At 39.0% G+C, this 25,305-nt stretch overlaps 1 protein-coding gene across 5 annotated transcripts in view; it reads right to left on the reverse strand.

Annotated features, from left to right (window-relative positions):
• Positions 1–25,305, reverse strand: part of LOC124551337 (pyruvate carboxylase, mitochondrial) — a 428,917-nt gene that overhangs the window by 34,497 nt on the left and 369,115 nt on the right. For 3 of the 5 annotated variants that reach the window (XM_047126360.1, XM_047126362.1, XM_047126359.1), the window contains 3 exons: positions 21,057–21,239; positions 17,469–17,739; positions 10,594–10,647 (listed from right to left, as the gene is read on the reverse strand). In XM_047126360.1, the coding sequence (XP_046982316.1) occupies positions 10,594–10,647; positions 17,469–17,739; positions 21,057–21,239 (508 nt within the window). The remainder of the gene's footprint in view (positions 1–10,593; positions 10,648–17,468; positions 17,740–21,056; positions 21,240–25,305) is intronic. The other 2 variants (XM_047126363.1, XM_047126364.1) reach the window with 2 other exon arrangements.

Below are 25,305 nucleotides of genomic sequence, written 5' to 3' on the forward strand. Positions count from 1 at the left end.
CACTCCCGCCTCGACTGACATCTCTGCCCAAACCCTTTGCCTTTGAATACGTCTGCTTGTGTGTGTGTGTGTGTGTGTGTGTGTGTGTGTGTGTGTGTGTGTGTGTGTGCGAGAGAGAGAGAGAGAGAGAGAGAGAGAGAGAGAGAGAGAGAGAGAGAGAGAGAGAGTATACCCGTCCTTTTTTCCCCCCTAAGCTAAGTCTTTCCGCTCCCGGGATTGGAATGACTTCTTAACCTCTCCCTTAAAACCCACATCTTTTCGTCTTTCCCTCTCCTTCCCTCTTTCCTGACGAAGCAACCGTTGGTTGCGAAAACTAGAATTTTGTGTGTATGTTTGTGTGTCAATCGACGTGCCAGCGCCTTCGTTTGGTAAGTCACATCATCTTTGTTTTTAGATATATTTTTCCCACGTGGAATGTTTCCCTCTATTATATTCAATTACTTGTAAAAGTGGACGTGTTACCATCATTTTTTCAAATGGTTGTAGTAAGGAAATGGTAAACTTCTGGACATGGGTTCCAATGCACAATATTGCATGTTAATTCCCCTCTGCAAGTCCTGTAATTTTGTAACGGGAATTTCCAAACAGCCTGTACATTTCCATGCCCATAATTTTGAACAAAATTCTTTACAGAGCTTTATAATGCTTCTGTGTAAAGGGTATCTGATGTAAGAATGTAATATTCATGTAATTTTTGATTTCTTTTTTACTTTTTATTTTTTATATTTTAGGGATACAAAAATATCAGTTGATTTAGTTACCTTTGAGAAGGCTACAGACAATTGTCCGAGTGTAAAGGTGGGATTTGGTAAATACAGTCCTACTCTTTGAAGCTTTTGTCCTTGTGACTTGTTTATAGTGATAGCATATTCAATCTTGATAGGCAATTGTCTCCTTGTCAAGTTTATCTGTGGTATTACAGTAGTCTTCCCGGTGTCAATAATTAATGAGCAAAAAATATAAAATAAATTTAAAAAAAAAAAAAAACACAAGTAAATAAGTGTAATTTACTGCTCATGACGGTATACGACTGTCATCAAATGCTTATAATTTCTAACTTTCAATCTTAATATTTATGTTTCCTGAGGCAGAAGAGAAGTTTAATGAGAAATACGAATATAAAATACAAAGGTTTATATAAACGCGAATGTATAGATTAGAACATAGAGTTCCTTAATACCTGGCATGTAACCAAGGTCTCTCTAACTGTATTCTGAGATTTTAATTGCACTTCATACTCTATGTAAGCACTTTAGACCATAGCGGCACTAGGTAAATCACAATTCGAGGTGACAATGACAAACATGTTTGTCATTTCAGAATGTATATTAGTTTAGAAAAGTCAGTTTGTACAACAGGAAGAGATGGTGGACTACCGCAGTGGCCACAGTTATTATCTACAACAATGCTGTATACAAATTATCCAGTTAATGAGTCCTTGAAAACAAATAAAATGGTACTTGTAATAAGACAAATGGGTTTCCTTTTCGTGATTAGTGAGTTAGCTACATAAAATATAGGTATAATGCTGGTCATCCATGATGCCCTTTTGCCTGTGGTAGTTAAAAAGTCCCTTATGTTACAATCTTCCACATATAGTAAGCTTTGGTGCAACATTGGTACATAATGTCAGAAGCCAGTTAAAAGACCTTCCTACCAATACCTCATTTATTTCTGTACGATCAGTATGTGTTGAGAGAAAGGGATGTTTAACATCAACACTGGACGGTTCTCTTTTGGGTTTGTTTTTCCTGTAGTGTTAGTTGTACATTAACAGTGACACACAGCAGTACTACGGGTAGGGTTGCTGAGGAATAGTTTGACAATAGGCACCTGGTGTACGAGTTCACCGAATGCAATGGAAGTGCGACACTGTGGTGCTTTGCTGAGCTGTTCCTACAGCAATGGCAAAAATGTAACTGTGTATGTATTTCTTCTCTGGGCTGTTGTATTACTCTGTGTTTTCATAGTACGTTTGGTTCATTGCATACTGCAGGATTTTTCAATGTTGTGAAGATTTTTCAGGGAAAGCAAGGTCGTTGGAATCACTAACCAAATAAATTACATATAATTACATCATAGGATCTGGACAAAAATATGGAAACACCAAAAACACACTATATTACCACATCCAATACAGTGTAAGTAAATTTATCATTTAAAACAGCTTCCAGACATATCAGAATGGATAAATGAAGGTCCTGAATCTTTTTCAAGGGAATTTTTTACCATTCTTCTTCCAAAGAATACATGTTCATAGGGTTAAATGGCCACTGTCATTTTGCATAAAATAATTTTGAGTATTAAATTACATCACCACTGCTGATGTTTCAACTGAGTTTGCAGCAGTTCTCTTCAAGGCAGTTAACTGCTGGATACTGGTGAATGTCTTCCCCTCCATGCTGTCTAGTTCAGTTATCTGCTGGCTACTGATGTCACATAGCTGGGACATCACTGGACAATTTGAAGATTATGGGGGGGAGGGGGGGGTGGGAATGGTTGAGGCATGGCAACAGGAAATCAGCAGCTGGTACCCAGTGGAAGTACGAGGGTGGTTTGGAAAGTCCTCGGCATCACCAAGAGAGATCAGCGCTAGCGCAACGAGTTGTTCACGTGATATTCATGGACTGTTAACTGTAAAAACATGCCATGTCATTGCTCTTGGAAGAGAGCTGTGGCGTCTTGGAAGAGATGTGGCTCTGTTGTTGTTCCCGCATAGTGAGGATGGAGGGGTGGGGGTGGGAGTGTCAAGATTCAAACTGTGATTAAGTACTTCGTAAAGAAAGGTATAACAGCGAAGGACATTCACGCCGATTTCCAGAATATACTTGGGGACTCTGCTCCTTCATATTCCACTTTTGCCAAGTGGACAAATGAATTTAAATTTGGTTGGGAGAGCGTAGACGATGATCTGCGCAGAGGTTGGCCAAGAGGTGTCACTACTCCAGAAATCATTACGAAAGTACACAAAATGGACGTGGAGGATCGCCGACTGAAAGTGCGTGAAATTGCTCCCGCTTGCCAGATGTCATCTAAAAGGGTGTATCACATTTTATCTGAAGAATTAGAAATGAAAAAATTATCTGTAAGATGGGTGCCACGGCTCCTTATGCATGCCTGCACACACGTGTCGTCGCCATGGCAAAATTACGCGAACTGTGGTATGAATTGTTGCCACACTCGCCTTATTCACCTCGTATGGCTCTGTCAGACTTCAATCTCTTCCCAAAACTGAAAATTTTTCTTTGTGGACGAAGATTCACTCCAAACTAAAAACTGATAGCTGGAGTTGACAACTATTTTGCAGGCATGGAAGTAAATCATGGAGATGGGATCAAGGCACTGGAACATCGTTGGACCAAGTGCACTAATCTACAAGGAGATTACATTGAAAACTAAAAAAGTTTCAGTGATTTAAGTAATTTTTTCTATTCCATTCAGAGAATGTTTCAAACCACCCTCGTATTTTCCTTCAGTGAAGAGACGCAGCTGTTATCTAGTAGCCACTGTTTACGCTTTTAAGCCAGGGTCAAGTGGTGCTGCTGGCTGGCGAACACATCTTGTCTGCTTCTGCTGGAATCATTGGCAGGCAGGCTGTAGGTAAGTTGTAGCCATCCTCTCTGTTCATGCTGTTAGAGCATTTAATTATTTTGATAACCTCCCCTCATTTTATGCTGCTACGTCTATGGCTGCCAAGCACGCACGCGAGGTTCTTTAAACTGACATGATGGCCACCTTCCTGGTGGTGTCCAACTACAGCTCATCTGTTCCCCTGCCCCAGTCATATGTAACATTCAAGCTATGAAATGTGAATGCTAATGGGTCTCCCAATTTCACAAAACAAACTTCACTGCATTCACTTTCAAGTTCGTAGATGCCTGCAGTGTGAAGAGTGTCTCTAGGATCCTTCATGGGCCTCAATAGATTTCAGATCTGAACACCACAAAGCAATATGGGTTTAATTCCTCCACGACAGAACATTGCCTACATGGTCGCTGATGACTCTCGCATAATATAAGTGAGCAAAAGGAAGAGTTTCTGTATCACTGCACCTCATAACTATTTGTATGTCTCTGTTGTTACATCCACTTACATGAAATGTTGCTTTGGGAGTTACATACAAACCACCTACCAGAGCACCATGGGCAATAGCCTACCATACACTATTCCCCTTAATAGCAACCAGCTTTCAAATTGTCCAATGACATCCCAGATATATGACATCAGTAGCCACTAATAACTGAAACAGACAGTATATAGGGGAAGACATTCACCAGTATCCAGCATTAAGCACACTGAAGAAGACCACTCCAAAGCTAATCAAAATTTCAGTAATTTAATTGTTTTAGTGTCTATAATAATGAGGCCTAATACTCAAAATTATTTTGTTCAGAAAAGCTCCAAATAATGTCACCATCATTTTCGGTGCCGCCTCTAGCATTCTACTGAAATTGCAGTACGGCAACATATATTTGTACTTTAATATTCCTTTAAGGGATTGCTTTAGAAAGTAATTTTAAAAACATCATATATGGGTTAAATAATCCAAACCAAGAAAGTTGCTCTTCACAACACTTTTGCACTAAACTTACATTGCTAACAGAACTTTTACATGAAGCCTTGATGATCCAGCTGAAGAACCCTTGAGAACCAGTGATCAAGATTTCATCATGATTTTTGGCACAAACAGACTGTCCACTGACTGCCATCCTCAAAGGTAAGTTCCAACATCTATAAAAAGGGAAAAATGGCGAATGTCCCCACCAAATGACATGGTGTATGATCTCTATCTTACAACTTGGAGCTAACAAAAAACAGTTTATGGATTATGTGCATGAATTTATGAGTCTATTGGAAACTACATTCCAAGTTGGCAATGGGCTGTCTGGAAAAATATTCTGTTCTAGTTGCTGCCTGGCATGTGTGCTGGAAAAAGAAAGCAACAGTTTTAAGCCATTTACACCAGCAGATGGAAAGCTAGTCTTATGTTTCAACAAGACTTAAAACTGATAGTTCTTCCAAACCCAAAGAAAGTGACAGTGCCCTTTGGAATTGGTTACTAAAATCAGATCAGTAACTATTGTAGAAAAAAAACCATATCTCGGGATTTGTAATATCTATTAACTGACAGAGAAGCTTCAACGTCAGAAACTAATTTTTACTTCTACAATAATGTGTGTCTTGACAGAGACAAATCTTAGAGCAACAGAAGGAGACTTCAGAAATATTCAGCAGAGGATGAAGCAGGCTGCTTGGGTAATCCCAGCCCATATAGATGCATTACGCAATGTATGAAGCAATGATCAGCTCTGCATCCAGAAAGTGCTGCTGTAGCCAAACTTCCATGTGCTGCCCCCTATCTAGGTAGCAACATCTATGTCCGATTCGCTTGGCTGTTATTAGCATATGCAACAATTATGTTCAATAGAAGTGTTTTCAGTGGTTCAAAACTCACTCAGGCATCAGACCAGATGAGATGCCTGTGAGACTTGCTCCATTTCTAACAGCAATTTATTTTAGACGACTGAAGCAATGGAGCACAGCAAATGGGAGAAAATATAAACCTGGTCATTAACATTTTCAAAAATGGTTGTTGGGAAGATGCACGTAATTATAGGCCTAGATCACTGGCATCAACCTGTTAAAGAAGTATCTAACATGTTTCATGATCCATTATGATGTCTTTGGAGAACAAAATTCTCTGCTATGAAAATCAATATGGACCCCATAAACAGAGATCTTGTAAAACCCAGCTTGTTCTTTTCATCCATGGAATTAGGAGCACCACAGACAATGGCACACAGGTTGATGCTGCGATCCTCGACTTCAGAAGGCATTCGACAAAGTTGCACACTATCATTTAGTGCATAAAATATGAAGTTACGAAGTTTCAAACAAGATTTTCTGAGTAGATTCAGGGCTTCCTAGCAGATGGAACAAAATACACTGTTCTTAATAGCACAAAATCGAAAAATGTAAAGATAATTTTTGGAGTACCACAACAGCATATTATAAGGCCATACAATGTAGATAAACAATCTAGTGGATGATGTCAAAAGCTCCTTGAGGCTGCTCACAGATGATTCTGTTGCATATAAGAAGGTTGAACACTGTACAAGTAGCAAAATGCAGGACCAGCAGATGACCGACAGACATCTGACCTTGTACATAAATAAATGTAATACGTTATGCAAAAGCGATCCATTACTTTTTGATCTTCTGTTCCTGAAAAGTCACTGAAAACAGTAATAACCATCAAATACTGGAAATAATTATCCAACAAAACCCAAACTGGAATGACCATGCAAAACAAATAGCACAAAAAGCAGACACTAGGCTGTGATTCATAGGAAGAACATATCCATGAAAGAAGTGGCTTACAAAACACTTGTTAGACAATTCTTGAATACTGCTCAGTAGTCTGAAATCCTTATTTACCACACTGGGTTAATAGAAGGTAAAGAAGAGCTAAGAAAGAGCAACATGTTTTGTCACGGTGTTGTTTAGTAAGAGTGAGGGCACTACATAGACACTCTTGAAACTCTAGTACCAGATGCTACAAGAGAGGCAGCGTGTGTGACACAGAGATGTTTTCTGTTGAAATTCTGAGGGTGTACATTGTAGGAGGCATCAGGTAACATAGTAATCCTTACATGTATGCCTCATGAAATGACCATGACAAGACAATCAAAGAAATTAGAGCTCACACCACGGTTTGTCAACAGTGGGTTCTTCCCCACACTATTCATGAATGGTACGGGGAAGAGTGGGTGGGAGCCCCCTAATGGAGGGAGGCAGGACAAAAATACGAACAGAAACTATTCATGATTTTTCCATCATTGGTGGCCACAGTCATGTAGCATTTTTTCTGTTTTTGATGCAATTTCTGCCATTTGACTGTATGTTTTAATCCAATGGCATCAAATGACGAGTTATTGCAGGATAGAAAAAGGAGTTAAAAGTGCACAGCACTGTAGAAATTGTGGTGTTGCTCTAAATTTTGAAAACTGTTGTGAGATCTACCAAAGCCAACAATCATACTAGCTGATATTTAAAAACAACAATACTAGCTACTATTTACTAAACATGATTTCAAAGGAATCAGTAAGGTATTTAAATACAATGTCATGGGGTTAATATCCATTCATTTCACACTATCACAACTTTGGTTTTATAGCTATTACTGTCAGGCACAAACATGAAAGACACGGAAGTCTGACATGTCTAAATGACGTACCCTTGTCGAAATATTACAATATATATCTGGTCACACACACCTGTCATTGCATTATAGGTTGGAGGTGGGTAGAAGAAGAGGGCAGAAAATCTATTTGCTAAGGCATGAGAACATTTTGGGCACATATACCTAGCCACATCATCCAAGTATGAACACTATTTATCAATAATGTTTTTGCATTACTGTGATAGTGATGGCATTAGTTTGAAATACAAATTAACTGTATTTGCTAAAATGCACACACTCTCAATCACAAAATAGAATTTTTTTCATTTACTTGATTCACTGATGGGCAAGTTAAATGTTAGTGTATTTTTGGCCGGCATAAAATGAAGAATTATCTTCTGGCTTCATGAAAATTCTATCACAAGACAAAAAGCTAGCGGCACTACTTTATCAATGAATTTAAATATAATTTCCAAGATAACACAGCACAAAAATAAAGTAATCTGGTTACTAAAGAGATTTACAAGTGGTGGTGTCCATATTTCATCTCAGATACATAAGTGAAAGTGTACAGTGACACAAACCCCATTGAATCCAGATATTGTTATCCACAGCAAAACTGTTGATATCTGACTAAGGTATAGAGAATGAAGAGTTCTCCCACAACCGTAAGTATAAAACATATCCCAAATGACATAAGAATGAGAGAACAACAAATATCCCACAATGGTTGTAACAAATGCCCATGCACAATTAAGAGAGAGATTTGATCATATTTATTCCAACATAGTACTAAAATTCTACATATTTACTAACTAGATTGCTAAATATTGTATACATGAATGAACTATTTCTAGTATTGCACTTTCTGTTGGCTCTACAAAGAAGCTGAACTAAAAGAACTATTTTTAACATCTGCAGTATCTATATTACTAAATGGCTAAAACTGTCACTGAATTACCAACTGCAGGTTGCCTATCTAACAACTTGCAGGAGCAACAAAAGTCTGATTTTCAGTATTTCCTATAATTATTGTCCCAATTTAAAACCCTGTCGTAATCTACTCATAAAGAGTTATAACGTTATGTTGTACGGCTAACCCAACAAGGCAAGTATTATAGCTAGGAACAGTGTATGTGTCTCAAGAAAGAGTACAGCTATTGTCTGGATTTATTGTTTTATTTGCACGAAGAACCAGGCTAAGGGACAATGTATGTCTTCAAGTTGGGACTGCAATGGCAATAACTTTGTGAGATATCTGCTGGTGCGTGACCTATAATCGCCAACAAATGTTCACAAAAGTTCCACATCACTCTGTTATGTCGTGCAGTTGCGCTTCTTACAGAATGGCCATCCCAGGATTGGCATCATATGTTGTTTATGGATCAAACTCTGATTTGTTTGTACCCCGATAATCACAGTAAATGTGTCTTTAGACAATCTGGCAATATAGAAATATTATTACACTGTGCCCCACACATGCAATAAGGTGGTGGTGGTGCTGGTGGTGGTGCTGGTGGTGGCGGTGGTGGAGTGATGTTCCGGCGCGGCATTACACAGGGCCTCTCATGGTTTTTGAGGGCAATCTCACTGCTCTACTGTATGAGGATGAGATTCTGTAACCAATAGTGGGACCATGCAACCAACATTTTCTGACAATTTTGCCTTGATGGATGGTAACTTCCATGCCCACCATGCTGTTCTCATGAACATGTTCCTTCAGCATGTTAGGATCACCACAATGGAGTGGCCTGCCTTTTCCCTGGACATGAACCCAATGAAACATGTGGGATCAATTAAAATGAACTGTGTTTGGTCATTGAGGATGATTACATACTCTGGGTAACTTATGCAAAATCTCCATTGAAGAGAGGTACAATTTGGACTAGGTGATCAATGATTTCATTGATGGCATGCCACAACTGTAATGTTGCTCAGCAGTGCTCTCTCTGTCTGTCTGTGTCAGAGAGAGAGAGAGAGAGAGAGAGAGAGAGAGAGAGAGAGAGAGAGAGAGAGAGAGAGAGAGAGAGAGAGAGGAGGGGGTTATCGATAATTGCATGTATGCTGCCTGTGCAATTTGAAATGTCATCTTACTTTTTGAACAGCCCATGTATGCAAACATGATATTAAAAATGTAAAACATAACTGAATGCCTCGCCTGTCCTATACTACTAACACACACAGAAAATTCCTGGGGTCACTTAACTTGTCCACTTACGGGAGTTGACGGTAAACAAATGGAAACACAAGGAAAATGCAGATCAGTCATTCAGTGAACCCTCTTCAGGTGAAACACTGTGTAATTACAATGTACGCCACCAAAGAGAAGGTAGAAATGCTACTGTTCAACAGAGTTGAAGTTTTTTTTTCCATGGTTTACTGTCAACTCCAGCAAGTAGATGAGTTACATTACCCTGGATACTTCCACTTGTGTGCTAGCACAGGAGAGTCAAAGTTAATTGTGTGTTTACATCACACTTACATGACTGGAACTTTTGAAGTCGTGAAGAGAAGAAGTGGGCCACCAAATTAAAAAGATATAAGGTCCTATTTAAAAACTTCATAATAAAGTAACACGAAGAGCAGTAATGCTGATTAATACCCCCTAATAGCTAAACAATGTTTGCTTGGATAATGATTTGGCTGAAGGAGTGAATTAAAATTTGTAGCAGCACCAGGATTTGCAGCCGGGTCTACTAGACAGATGCACTAGCCATACCCCACACTGTATTTGATTAATATATCATCTACACCTGAGGCACAGGTAAGATTAACTCCATTTCACTCATTGCCACGATGCTACTTCAATACTGGAGAGCCTCAGCACTACTACTGATGCGAGTTAGAAGGGGCACAGCAATGAACTGGGGCGCTAGTTGGAATTTGTATTGGTGAGGGAGCATACTAGGGTATTCTGTGCAGCTGTAATAACTGCACTGCCAGTGAACTGTAATGGCTAGTGCATCCGCCTGCTAAGCAGGAGACTCGGGTTCAAATCCTGGTGCTGGTACATATTTTAATTTGTTGCTTCAGTCTACATCACTATCATAGATAAAGGGTGAGATTCAATACGTCTTAGGAACATCGATTGTATATGACTAGTGTTTGCTTGATTCATTTTTTATTTCGCTCCTGTCATTTGGAGTGCTCAAAATAAATCAGATACCAAATATACTTAATTTCTTCATAGCAACTTTTATGCAATGGCAATGAAAGGTTTTCCTCAATTCAACATCATTTTACAGCAACTTGGCCAAAAACATTATCTTTTCAACAATTAAGATGAAAGATTGAACTTACAATAATGACAAGCTCAGATATTATATAGCTACATTAATTAGATGGAGGTAGTAGTAAAAAAGGTAGTACTGTCTGCATGCATAGGAAAAGCAGATGTGAGATACACTAACCTGGATATTCCGGTTCCGATTCATTGTCCGTTACCCGTGGCTGCGCCGAAAAATCTGAAATTTCAAGTTGCAGCGTAGGGGCAGTAGTGCAGAAAGAAACACAAACACAAAACATAAAACATATATAAATAAAAATACCACAAACCTCAGCAAAATAATTGAAAGGTAGACTACATGCACCCTAAAAGAAATAAACGATATAGAAGGAACCAAGTACCACCATGCATAATACACACGCAGCTCTTCTGCTGAGACTAACAGCGAATATTTGAGAATAGGCACGGTAAATTAGCGGTTTGTACTGACCTGCAGAAAACTGTCTCCAACAAAACCAGTAAATATCTCTCATGTTGAATTCTGTAAATCCGAATGATTTACCTCAAAGTCCATATCAGTGCAGGTAACACACACCAGGCACACTGTGCCATAAACAGTATAAATCTAAATACAGGGTGTCCGTAAAGTCCCACTATCATTTCAAGAAACCATAACTTGTAAATTCAAAAAACAGAAAGTCCAGGATGGAAAAAAAACAACAATTTGAAAAGAATAGAATGCTATGCCAGAATTCTGAATGATCTTAGATGTTGGGCCATTCAAACCAGATATGTTTCTACAAAGAAACTGCAATATGCAATATTTCTTAAATAAATTACTTTGTTAACTTTCCATAACAAACTTTTTTCTGAAACTACATCTGAACTATTCCTCACTGATATTTAATGAGCAAAGTATGAACATAGGCTTTTGCAGCCACTGTCACATTCAAAAAAAATTTTCTGTGTTTGTAACTGCATTGTCAATGTTTATAAAACTACCAACAGTAAACAAAACACTCTGAACTAGGTACCTTGCAACAGGGACCAAAAGTTTGTAGTTTTATATACATTGACAATGCGGTCACAAACCCAGAAAAATTTTATTGAAAGCAAAATATGAGTTTATAAAATATCTAACAAGCTTTGCAACTGAAGACTTCATATCTTTAAGCTGTGAGAGGTGACAGCAGTTTTCAGTATATCCTAAGATCATGTTAAAAGACTGTTATTGATCGTATAATTGCAAACCAAACACACGAGACTGACAACTTCCATAAAATATCTAAGGTGTGCATCCAGAGCAATACGTGAAATGAAAATGTACAACTAGTTTTACGAAAGAAAAATATCTGGCAGTTTTATGGGAAAAAAATCTTGTGATAATGTAATTCCACCACAGAGGAAGTACATGATAAAATCATATGTTGACTGATTCTTAGACCATTCATTAGACTGGAACCCTAAAGGTGAGATGGTTATTGGAGATACAAAGAAGAGCTGTGTGTTTCATCACTGATTTCTTTAATTGGCTTCAAAATGACACAAAAATCATCCAAGTCTAGTAGCAGGTGCTAAACGAGGCACAATGCATCGAGGACAGGCTTACTGTTAAAATCACAAAAGAGCAGTTTTCAAGAAGAATGAGGTACCATGTAACTGTCTTACTTGAACTTCAGGAAAAAGCCAGTTCAAATTTTTCAACCTATCGACTCAACACCTTCAGAAAGGCCTCAAGTTTCCAATATATCATGAAGACATACTTAGAAAATTTAGGCAATTTTTTTCATAGTGATTTCTATGGACACCCATCAACTCCTCTATATACCACCACACCACTCCCTTTTGAAAAATGACAATACAACTGCCACAACGGCTTGCACCTAGCCCCCCCCCCCCCCCCTCCCCCCCACCCCATATTCAATCCATGTATGGAATGGGAATACACATTACACAGTATAATAAAAATCACCCACTGCTATGCACTTTACTGATATATTCAGTACGGACTCTGATGGCACTCAGCAACTTCTACTTTACTGACTGACCAGACACTTACCCCACAGTCTCAGTCTCTTATGTTACATCACAGACTTTCATGGCTGATTAAATTACAAGGAAATAAATATGTCTACTCAACAGTTTATTCCAGTTTTTTCAGCTAGATCTTAACTTCAGCAAAAATTTCTAGTTTAAATTTTCAACTGAATACACAACAAAATCTTTCAAATAGTTTGTACACATCTGCTTTCAAGCATATGAACAGATCAGATGAATGAATTAATTTCCAGAAATACGAAAAATGCTTCATTTACATGGTTTTAAAGATTAAACATAAAACTTAAATTTTTATGCCATTCAACAACTACATTCATGTTTGTTAATGAATTTAAACAGTGCAACGTTTTCAATGGACTCTTTATTACTGCAAAAAATTATGAAAGATCTTATTCATCTTAACTGTTACAAGAAATTCCACGAATTACCCATCAGCAATGATTATTATTAAGACAATCCCCATCACCAACAGCTGAACAGTTAGCTGTGCTCATCAGAACACATTATTAAAAATTTTGCATCAAAAGTTTAAAAGCTTTATTGCCAAAGGATACACCACTATAAATGGGCACTTGTATTGTGGGATCAATGTTCGCAATCCTGTGCTGTAGATGCCTGTCAGCTGGGAATGGAACCAGTGTATGACAGTCTCCAGCTCTATGTTATTGCAAAAATGCTAACATGAAAACAGGGAGGTGAAAACAGGGAGGTGCAAGGAAAGATGGAAATCTCATTCGGTCCACACACCTGATGGATTTTGATCAGTGCTGTGTTTTGTGCATTAAGAAACTTTAGCACAGTGTGAAATTTGCTGTGGTGGGAGAAATTATAATAGTTACCATTTTCACCCACTGCTGCAGCTCTACTGATAACACTCGAGACATTTCCTGCCATCAAACAATTGTTATGTCATAGCTGTCATGAATGCACTATATTTCTGGCTAAATATGTTCACTTTTCTAAAAGAATTAGAGAAATTTAATTTCTGAAAGACCTCCTTGTACTATAAACAAAAGGAGCTTTAGTATTCTGGTAAGTAGAACTAAGTTTTGTTGCTGCTAAAAACTAAAGGTTTTTCCAGCATGTTCTCCTCTTTATCCACTGCCTGATTCTTGGTTTTAACTGACAATACCCTGTTAATCTGCCAGGTGCCCACCCAAAGACAATCTACCGAGATCTGAGACAGTGAGAGCTGTGTGTACACGTGTTTTAAGCACACTCATAGTTTGCAACGAGTGATGACAGCTTGTCGCCTGCAAATACATATCAGTAAGAATGGGATTACAGTAAACTGAATGCCACAAAGAGCTTTCATACTTTTGTATCCCCAAGACTACCAAGAAAGGCAGACAACCATCTTTCTCTATTTCCACAGTGAACCAAATGATGTTACGAATGGAGTTGAGGTGGTGACGAAACTCCATCAATTTACCTTCTCCGTAAGGCCACACTATGGAAGTATCATCCACATATCTCCAAAATACAGCTGGTTTAAATGCAGCTGATTCGGGCCCTCTCTCCTCAAGACAACTCACATCACCCTGCAACTGCACCTACATTCAATCAAGAATAGCACAGATCATCACACTATAGCCCAAGCCCTCCAAAAATCCATCAACTGTGCCTACATTCAATCATTATAATGGCACATATCATCATGCTCTGAGCTGAGTCCTATAAAAATCACAATCAGACTGTCCTTAAAAAGTTTGACCACCAAGGTGGCACCATGGTGGTGCCATCCGTCTGTCCAAAATATTCTTGGTTGAACATAAAATAGGTTGAGGATAGTGTGTGCTGAAATAAAGCAGTGATGTCCACCTGAAACTTTCTGCCAGTTAGTTCCAAAGAATCTCCAAAAGGGACCTTTATAAAAAAGGATACCGCCTCACAGCTAGCAAAACGGTCGGATCTGCTTGGATGGAGAGCCCTCTGTCTATTGATAGAGTCAGCTGAGTTATGGATGTGATGTGAGCATTTGCAATATTGGAGTTTGTACATAATGTTTAGCCAAACATCTCGCTTCTTTGCAAAAACCATCGGTGGACAAATACCAAGTTCCGCAATTACACTAGTGTGGGCATTACTGCCAGGAAGTGCAGTCCATTTGTCAACTGAATTCTGACACCTGCTGGGATACTTGCAGTGCACTATATATTGTGGAATGGAGCAAGTCTTCGTAAGTCTTCAATGGCTCACCTGAAGATAAATGGGTAGGCACCCAGCTGAAATATCGTGGGATATATTAAATGACAACAAGCTGCAAGACCGGTTTTCCTTAGAACATTCAATTCACTGCAAAAACTTTTAAATTCACAATTTATCACAGTCTTGACTGATAACCAAATGTTATCACTTTACAATTACAGTTGCATGATTGACTATGACAGTTTTAGCAGTAGAGCCAGTACAGTCAATGTTTAACAAAAACAAAAGTAGCAATGGGCAAGTCCAAAGTATGTGCAACAGGGCCATTAATTGATACAGTATAAACAAATGATTTATGAAAGAGTGACAACAGCACTAACAGTGTGTTCACAGGCAGCTGATAAAGTAATGTCTCTCAACTGTTGGTGATGGCCACTATATTTACCTGCACAAATGCCCTATTTGAAACCTTTTCTTTTCTGTTCTGTTCATCATGAATCACTACATTTTCTATGGCTAAAGCTAGTGCAGATGTTAAAGCAGTGCATCTTTCTCTACAGGGCTGTGTAAAGCCATGTCACAAGTTCAGTAGTGCACAGTACTATGATTATTGTGGTAAGAGAGCTCAGCTAACTAACTATATAGCAGGAGGCGTAAATATGCATCGACTATTTGACTTAGTTAATACCTACCACATTTTACAGCACATGGATTCTACTTCACTGGTAGTCCAAACTAAAAGTCACACAGTCTTAAACCTAGAAACACATCAAACTCAACATTTCAAGGCAGGAACACACTATCCCGTCTGTCTTAATCACAAGAGGCCTTCCCTCCACCTCCTGCATTTTGCCTTCTGGCAATTTATCAGATATATGCATTTCACCAAGTATGGCCAGAGGACTCCAATTTGTTAAGAACAAGAGATCACACCAAGATTAATCCAACAAACAAAAATATGCTGTCAACACTGTTAGTTCAAGAGGGCACACAACACCCAAAGTCATGCTTTCAGTCTGCCCCATTTTTTTGTGGAAATACAACTATGGGCCAAAGAGATTTAGAAAAGGTGCAGATGCAAGTAAAAAAATCATTAGCAAAGAAAATGGTGGAATTTATACTGCCTGAAAAAGCCATTTTCTTAGTCTTGCTTTAATATTGTGCATTAAATCCTGTCCTTGTTTTCTGCTATGAATGTTTCAATTTATTCCACTATATCACAGCACATTTCACACCAATCCTTGTTGGGAGGACTGTGGCAATGAAAAAAAACACTTCTTTACTTTTACAAGGCATCATTTCATTTCACATCAGGAAGCATGAGAAAAGAATTCAAATCAAAATTCAAGCTGTACTTACACTGCCTTTCCTTCATGGATTCCACCTCACAGTGGTTATTTCATGAGATGTTTGCCTGTATCAGGAAATGTTCGCCTCATTTCGTATTTCCACTCAGATCCATTAATTCCTTTACAACTACGTAAACCACACTCTTAATGACATATGTATGTTTTCATTACAACAGAAAGTTATTAGTTCTTTTATGCTCTTCTGTTCTGCATGAAAAATTCATTGTTGCAAATATTAAGCTGACGTCAAAAAAATATGATAAAAAATAGAATTGTGTGTGTGTGTGTGTGTGTGTGTGTGTGTGTGTGTGTGTGTGTGCAACATTCTGCCTTTTTGTGATCATCTGATGATGCTGAAGATGCAGCACCACAGTTGCAGATTTGATACACCGCAGCTTCAATCAAATCAATAGTTTTTGGTCAACTGATATTGCTTTTACGACCAACATTTGTGCCCTTACAGTTCTTATTTAATGTATTTCTATCTTGCACAGGACCAAATTAGTAGTTACTACCCTGGCACCCCAGCTTGGTAAAGCTGAAAGATCACCAGAAGGAACGGACTTTAATGATGTCTGCTATGTGGAACTGCTGCAATCTGCAAGCACTGCTTTCGCTGCTGTGAGCACTGTCTCAATGACACGCCCACCACGCTGGTCTGTCAACACTCAAGCAGCCCTTAAAGCAAGCATCTTGGCAGTCATTCGTGATTTCTCTATGCTGTTGTATTAATATTGCTACACATCACTCTCTTGGTTCCAAATTCACTGCATCTCGGGTTTTGATCTTGGTAACTTGTTGGGCTTGTTATTCTGTCATGCCATCTCTGTTGTTTGTCACACTCCAGTAGCAGTTGCCCATTTGTTTACCCTGTGGCAACTCACTATGAAGCATACCCAGTACTGTAATTACACTTTCACAAATATTTATGCTTTTCAAATTTTTTTTCTTGGTCAACAAGCATCTTTTCTCCAATCTTTACACAACACAGTTCTTTGTAACTTTCAAATTGTATCTCTGTATCAATATGTATCTCTGTTCCACAGTAACAGACTGTTACAGTGTATTTTTTGTGAGCGGTCCATGTTTTCTGAAAGCCTGCAACTGAGCCAGTGCTGAAGTACTGCACCTATTAAGTTTTCATATGTGTAGATGTTCCAGCAATTCCATTACCATTTTCAAGTGATGTTGAATTTTATGAAGTACTGGATGTGAACACACACACACACACACACACACACACACACACACACACACACACACGCGCACAAAATGTTAACAACCTACTACATCACTTGAAAATGGGAATAAATTTCTGAAATGCATCATGGTACACACTGGTTAAACAAATATGTGACTAAACATTTATTTTGACTGTCCTAATGGAATGAGAAAAGGTGACAATATTGCATTAGTGACACACCAAGCCACTCTCCACACACGAACTGAAATGCCCAGTGGCCACATCAGCACATGCTAATGTAGAGAGCGCTCTTTCATAGACCTGCAATGTCCGACTCTTGATCCATCCCCTGGTTACCTAGAGGAATCTCCGGAACATGAGGTTGTATCTCCGCAGGTTTCAGCGGCGTCGCCAGTGGAGTTGAAGGCCCATTCACCAACACTGTACCAATGTAATTCAGCAGTTTCTGGGCGCGGTTCTTTGACGGACGGAAGCGGAAGAGTTGTGGGTGGTCGTCGATGAAGTTTGTGTCGACAGTACCATTTAGGAACTTCTGATTTTCCAGTACATTCAGCAGGAATGGTATATTTGTCTGCAACATACAGAGTTTCATTATGGCAGCCTGAAGGTAGCTGAAAAATATCAGTTCCCAAATATAAATGTTAAGCAACAGGGCAATTTTTTGTTTTTAATTATGGTTTAGCTTATGGTCAAACTCCAGAAAATGTTATACACATTAAACTGAAAATAATGGACATAAAACAAATATGCAAAAATGACAACAAACTAGCAAAAAATTACAGCAACTGAACAACCAGACACTATTAACTGAACAGCTCCATCGTAGTTCTATATCCAAGGGCCTTAACCATGTAAAAGCCTTTGGAGAAGCCTTTTATAAAGTTGCTCCAGTATTCTCGAAATCATCTTTTAGGACATTCACAGATAATGTGGTCTAATGATTGCTCCATTTTGCGTGTCACACTGAGGGCTGTGTGTGGTCCCTTTTATAAATGAGTTCTTTGTATCTTGCATGCCTCGTTCTGATACATTTGAGTCAACTCCTGAGTTTTCTTACTAGCTGCACTCCTGCAGGTGGTACGGCTAGGTCAATCTGTTGAATTAGTTTAATTACCTGTTGGCTTTTCTCAGTTCTTCAGCAGGTGTTTGATAATGAACCTTAAGGTGAGCCACTTGCACTGGTGAATGTCAGGAAAATCATTAAACAAATGTCAGCCAAAGAACCAGAGACAGGAGTCAACAAGCAATATGTCAACAAGTGGCTATGAAAGTCTTAAAATTCTGCATTCTTGGATTAGATGTCCCGAAAACACTTAAGTTGCAAGGAGCAGATTAGTGGAGACTGCTGACACCCCACACAGGTTTCTAGATCCAAGCCATGTACGGGGAAGGTGAGAAGCAACTCAGCTGATCGGAGAGTTTCTAGGAGTTGAGCCATTGTACACATTGCTACATCCATGGTCCACTGCCTGTTGTCCTCCACGATCTAGTGATGCTATATAATACAAGACATGACGCCAGGGAACTAGTTTTGACTTTAGCACACAGTGAAACTTCAGCATCAGGGGTGACATTTTAATTTATTACCTCTTTCTTACACATTTTGCAGACAGGATCTTCACATACCACTGAATGTACCTGTAAATTTTATCATTGTATGAGAGGAGAAGGAGGATGAGGAGGAGATTAGCATTTAACATCCCGCCAATAGAGATGTCATAGAGATGGAGCAGAAGCTCGAATTAGGGAAGGATGGGGAAGGAAATCAGCTGTGTCCTTTCAAAGGAACCATCATGGCATTTGCCTGAAACGATATAGGGAAATAACAGAAAACCTGAATCGGGATGGCAGGACTCAGATCTGAGCCGTCGTCCTACCGAATGTGAGTCCAGTGTGCTAACAACTGTGCCACCTCGCTCGGTCACTGTATGACACATAGTTTAGGAGGTATGATGTCAAACATTTAGATGCAGGAAAAAATAGCTCAAAACAGTAACTTATTTGTAAAGTAATCAGATAATTGGAGCTGTTTTATACATGGGAGTCTGATTCTATAAAGAACTGAGTACTGGTTAGTAATAGTTGAAATGTGACCATATTTTGGATGTAGAAAAGTATGGTATATGGTACACACTTATTAATCTATTGGCAACAGAGACCATTTTCAGCCCGAAGAGTAACGGCGGCAGGAAATATATCGTGCAGATAACAGACGATAAATATAATGCTTTCCTCAAAACATTTGTCATGCTCTTTGAAAGGTGCTTTTGATTGGGACACTTAAAATGGAGTACTGGCACTAACAGGCAACCAAGAAAGCTCACTAATACAAGGTTATCATGTAGAACAAAACTGGCACTAACAGGCAACCAAGAAAGCTCACTAATACAAGGTTATCATGTAGAACAAAGTGGGAATTACATCAAAACATTAAGGATAGGAACACCTGAACTGCAGTAGTCCATTACAAACAGTATTGCAAGGTGCTTAAAATGTCATTTGAAAGCCAAAAGGCAGGTGGTATGCAAACAGAATAGCTAATTGTATGATATATTAAAACTATATGGTCAGTCATTAACGAAATGTCTTGCCAACGACACAAGTTTGAGGATGTGAAGTCAAGCGGTGGCAGAACACACATGTAAAAGACTTATTATTGGCAAGCTTTTAGAGCCAATGGGAAGGAAGAAGGGTGAAGGAAAGGACTGGAAATGTCTAGGGAAAGGGGTAGTTTTCGGGAAAGTCACCCAGAATCACGGGTCAGCGGAGACAACTGTACGGTCTTTCCTTATCATCCCATATGGTAAGTCTCCCCTAATGTGCGGCTCTGGATAAATTTCCCGAAATCTGTCACTTTCCCTAGAAGTCTCCAGTCCTTTTCCTTCACCCTTCTTCCTTCCCCTTCAACCCTTCTGGCTGAAGAAGAAGCTACTGGCTCCAAAAGCTTGCCAATTACAACAGCCTTTGTGTGTGTTCTACTGCCGCTTGATGAGTAGATTTTTTTTATCCATGCAGTTAAATAATGTTGTCAATATGTAGTAAAGACATTTTTGTTACTGGTTAAGTCAGATGTATGTACAATATTTAACAATCACTTTATGAATATAACAAGTGAACTGAATAAGAACTTTGTTTCTACAGGGAATCATATAACACTCTTAGAAAATGACTTTCCAAGCTCCAATCAGAAATACACCTTTGATACTGGCAACGGAGACATTGAGTTAATAATTAAATTACAAAGGTTAAGGACTCTCATGGATATGATGAGGTATCTAGCAGGATACTACTAAATCATTGTGCTTTTGTTAGCCTAGTACTTATAATGAGCAAGGAGACCACAAAGCAATCAGATTTTTTTTTAAGTAGTGAAATTTGGAACTCATTGTGCCCAAGCAGTTCATTGCAACTTTCAAAAATCTCGACAAAATTGACTTTGAAGTTTTCTGAGTGTCCTCAATACCCTATGGCATAGCACAGTTGTGTTTTCCAACAGTTGCACGTTGGTGTGGTAGAATGCCCGGGTTAAGTTTGTGGCAGTTGTAAAATTTCAAGCAAAGGTCCAAATTCCATGAACATTTCCATGAAGTGTAAAATACATAAGAATGAAAAAAATTAATGTGTATTTTTAATTTAAAATATCTTTATAAAAAGATCAATAATTGAGAATTCACATTTGCAAAGAAAACTGGATTTTTGGGGCAATCCAATGTAATCAAAAATAAGAAGTCATGTATTTTTCATAAAACTGACAGTTATATATCTGTTAATTTACATTTATTTGATGAATTTTTATGTAGATGTTGTAGGTATTCCAACAGGAAAAAGGGAGGCGGAGAGGGGAGCATACTCAGAAATTCTGACCTACTCCTAAAAATAAGCTCTTACCTTGACTCCTCGCACACGGAATTCTCTCAGAGCTCTGTTCATCTTAGCTGAAGATGACTGCAGGTCATGGGCATGCGAGATGACTTTCACAAGGAGGGAATCGTAGTAAGGTGAAATGATGGCTCCGGCAAAGGCAGACGCCCCATCCAGACGAATGCCCATACCTTCTCCACTCCGGAACACCTGGTTGCAAGCAAAGTTAACTTTACAATCTTTTCATGGTAAACAAGGAATTAAATCAGCCTCCAATAAAATTTTGTTAGTTCAAGCTAGTTAGTGCTGGCAGCCTGAGCTGATGTGCCACATGTTCCTAGTAATGGAGCTATTTTTGTGTAACCAATGAAGACAGACAAGCACCAGGTATAAACAGATCACGCTAGGAGGCAAAAATCTTTCAGACACACCCAATGTGCTCTAATTTATGATCTTCACTGACCTATTCAAGAAGGCTTTTTTTAACTGCACACTTTGCTTGAAGACTGGAAGATAAGAGAGGATACATGCACTTACAAAATATACACACACATTAGGATCAGCTTGGATATGGATTTAAGTCCTTTCTGAGAGATATAAGGCAGAAGATTCTGTTGAACAGCACAGATGGACAAAATGTATCATCCAACTGGGGTGCTGTTGCTATGGAGTCCCACAGGGCTCCGTGCTTGGACTTTCCATTCCTCACCTTTAACAACAACTGACCAACGCATAGAGCTCGTGCAAAGTTACTTGCCCCATGTGCAGAAAAGCACTCTCATTCTCAGCACTAGGCAAGTCCATTCCTCTGTTCCCATAGAGTGACTACCTCAGTTTGCTTTCGGTTCCATCACATTATGAATGGAACATTCTCTGCCCACTATGGTACACTGTGGGAATGAAAGTGTACGCATACATGTTGCTCCACAACTTCTCTTAAATGATTTTAAATTGATTTTCAAGCAACTCAAAGCCTCATTTGTCAATTTCATGATTAAATGCCAATTATATTGTTAACGGTCATAGCTATGGTTAAATTTCTACATTAAGTAAGATACTGCAAGAAATTCGAACAGTTTACAATAAAAAATAGGGGTCCTATGACATTGCATTTGGTACATGAAACATCATACATTGCTGCAGGCAAATGGATGTAACATACTGAATTTTTCTTTAAACCTGAGACAAGATCTCTATCTCCAATCTCGAGAAAATGGATTGTACATAATGCATTCACCTTTGATGGTATGTGCAAATGATACAGTGGAAGTGAAATATTCATAATGTCCATCATATGTGATCAATGGTTCAAGACACCAAAATGAATCTTTGGCAAATGAAACATGCAACGCAAAGAATATTTTGCCACATAGCTAACCTGTAAAGTTCTCTTATCTACTATGATATACGAGTGATTACAGATTTTTTCAATGAAATAATATAATTATTTTAAGGCCCATCGACAGCTGGTGCAATGAGATTAGTATGGGTTTGTAACAACATACGTGAAGGAGTCTTACTTATTTTGTATAAGCTACTGACCTTACTTGTCGGCAATTGTTTGATTAACAGTACTCTGCTTCAAGATTCTGTCGCAACCGCAAAAAAATTTCAATGTAGTTCAGGTGTTTGAGCTTTCATGGGTAGTCGATACTCACAGTAGTTAGGTTTTGACCCCTTGATTCTTCAGTAGTACTTAACCTTAATTATATTCCGGGAGAACCAGCCACAGGCAACAAAACTTTTCCAATGGTCTAAAGTGTGTCACGCGCAGAGTTAATGTACCCCAGGTACTTATGTGGAAACCTCTTTAGAAAACTAGGAATTGTGTCAATAAGCAAATAAATATACTAATTGGTGTTTTTGATTTGCAAAAAAACAGTTTCTGTACAATTTGTCAGCTTTTGTGTGTGCGCACACACGGGGGTGTGTACATGTGGGCATGGTGCACACGCGGGAACTGGCGCGTGTGCATAGGTGCGTGCTAGCATGTGCAGGTGGAGTTTACGGGTGCTCAAAGGCTAGGTCATCAGCATCATTACACTTATTAAAACAAACGAATGTGACTAAAATCTCTGAAATTGTTGCACACTCATGCACTCAAATCGACCACACAATCACTATCTCACATGCTCTAAAAGAACAGAAAGAGTAAAAGTCGCTATAGATGAAGTTAAAATGACAAGGGAGGTAAAAGAAAGGCATGGGCAAATATCACTGGCTGACTAGTTACAAAAAATAGGTGAGCTAGTTACCCTATTAATGCATCAAAACCATCTCCCTAAAATCTTGGGAAAAATGCTGGATGATTCACAAAACTTTAAAATTTTAACCACATTCGTTTGAACATAATTTGAAAGACACATCACCAAATGTGCTGCAGTCCAATGTTTGGAATATAAAACACAATCCAATAAAATGTGACCCGACCCACAGTGTTCTGTAGCCACATGCACCACACACTCGAGGGTCCTCTCACCCGAGCAAGAAGTCCTGCATCATAGGACTGTGGCCTACGCAAAGATGGCTAAGGAGGACCTCATCCAGTCAATGTGGATGGGAGGAGGTATGCCACGTCTGTATTGTGGGCTTTACTAGATGGAGCTTATTGTCTGTCACTTCCAGCCAATCACCATCCCATTGGCACAAGAATCTCAAGCTCAATACCGAGATTATAGCAAGCAGAGGGATGACACACTGAAATACATGAAAATCACCTCCTTAGCTGCTGGATCTGCCCCTACATTCCCCACACTTCGCATATGCCCTGGTAGCCAGCAGAAAGACACCTCCTTCCCCAGTCATCGTAGCTGGAGGAGGGCATATTCTGCACTACTTTATCTGCTTGGTATAAACATTTCAGAGCATGAAGGGCACTCAGAGAATCTGAACAGACAAGAAATTTAGCACTGGAAGAACATCTCGTCTGCTCCAGTACCCTCTAAATCTGAAGTTCAGAGGGGCAGATGGTTAAATCCCGGATTTGTGGTCGTGCTTGATCAACACTCCAGCACACACTAAATGTGAATCCCAAGTGACACTGCGGCTTGTGGACGGTCAGAGAACGGTATTCCAGAGGCAGACGAGTAATAGTATGGTACGCGAGCGAAGTCGGAGCTGCGAGGAACTTACGTGTCTGACGCACCATGAGGAGCTGCCGCCGGATGGTAAGCGGCATTTCCCCAGCCTCAGCAGAGAAACTGAGTATGGGACTCTGTCCTATAAGCACCCATTACCATGCAAATCCCCTCATGGTGGACAGCACCAATGACCTTCAAATAAGGCGGCCTCACTGATCCCTATAAAACTGGAGCAAATGTAGCCTGACCTCTCCCAAAGGTCGGCTTTCAGGTCTCTTAAGTGTGGCAACCATGACAATTTGGAGTCAAAAATGAGGCCCAGAAACCTCACTGAGTCTCTAAAATGTAGGATGGTGCCCCTCATAAGCAAGTCAGGTCCCTTATCTGCAGAAAACTGACATCCCACCTTTGCAGCCCATTCCTCCAACCGCCACAATATAAGTTGCAATGGGCGGATCACTGCTGCAACAATGGAGGAGGAACAGAAAACAGCAGAGTCTGTCCACAAATATGAAGCACTGCACAGGACAACTCATTGCAGATGTAGTACTGTTTATGGCTATGTTGGCAATTTTCTCAGAAAAACAATAAAACAAGGACATAGCTTGGCCTAAAATGTGTCCAGAAGAACGTTAAAATGGTGCAGAAAGATGTGAAACACACCAGCATGAAAGAATTCAAATGCTCTCCCTTTCAAAATTAAATCTGCTGTCAACAAATCAACAAAATTTAAACAACTTCTCAAGCAGTTCGTAGTGGTAAAATCAATCTGTATGTTATTTCAATATATAAATCAATAGGAATTACATGCTTAAACTGTCGTAATTCACATTTCTGACTTTCTGCCTGATATATGTTTGTGTTTTTACTCTAAATCTTAAAAGTCTATGAACATTTAACTGAAAACAACTCTACGACAAATAACATTCTGTACAATTTCTTTATTATCTGATAAAATGTGGTCTTTACTAAGTTTATGATCTGTTTGTCTTTAGTGTAAAATGTGTGAAGGGCAAACATAATGTTGTTCATGGAAAATTATACCTACTCATGAACTTTTATCATTTGTGACAGCATGTAAGGCTTTTCTTCCATCTACACAAAAGGATAATGGGAGAATGAAAATCAATATTTTGTTAAATGAGTTTTATCAAATTTACATGGTTGTTATATGTCTAAATACATCTCTGAACCAT

The sequence above is a fragment of the Schistocerca americana genome, chromosome 9 (assembly GCF_021461395.2).
Source record: "Schistocerca americana isolate TAMUIC-IGC-003095 chromosome 9, iqSchAmer2.1, whole genome shotgun sequence".
Classification (NCBI taxonomy): domain Eukaryota; kingdom Metazoa; phylum Arthropoda; class Insecta; order Orthoptera; family Acrididae; genus Schistocerca; species Schistocerca americana.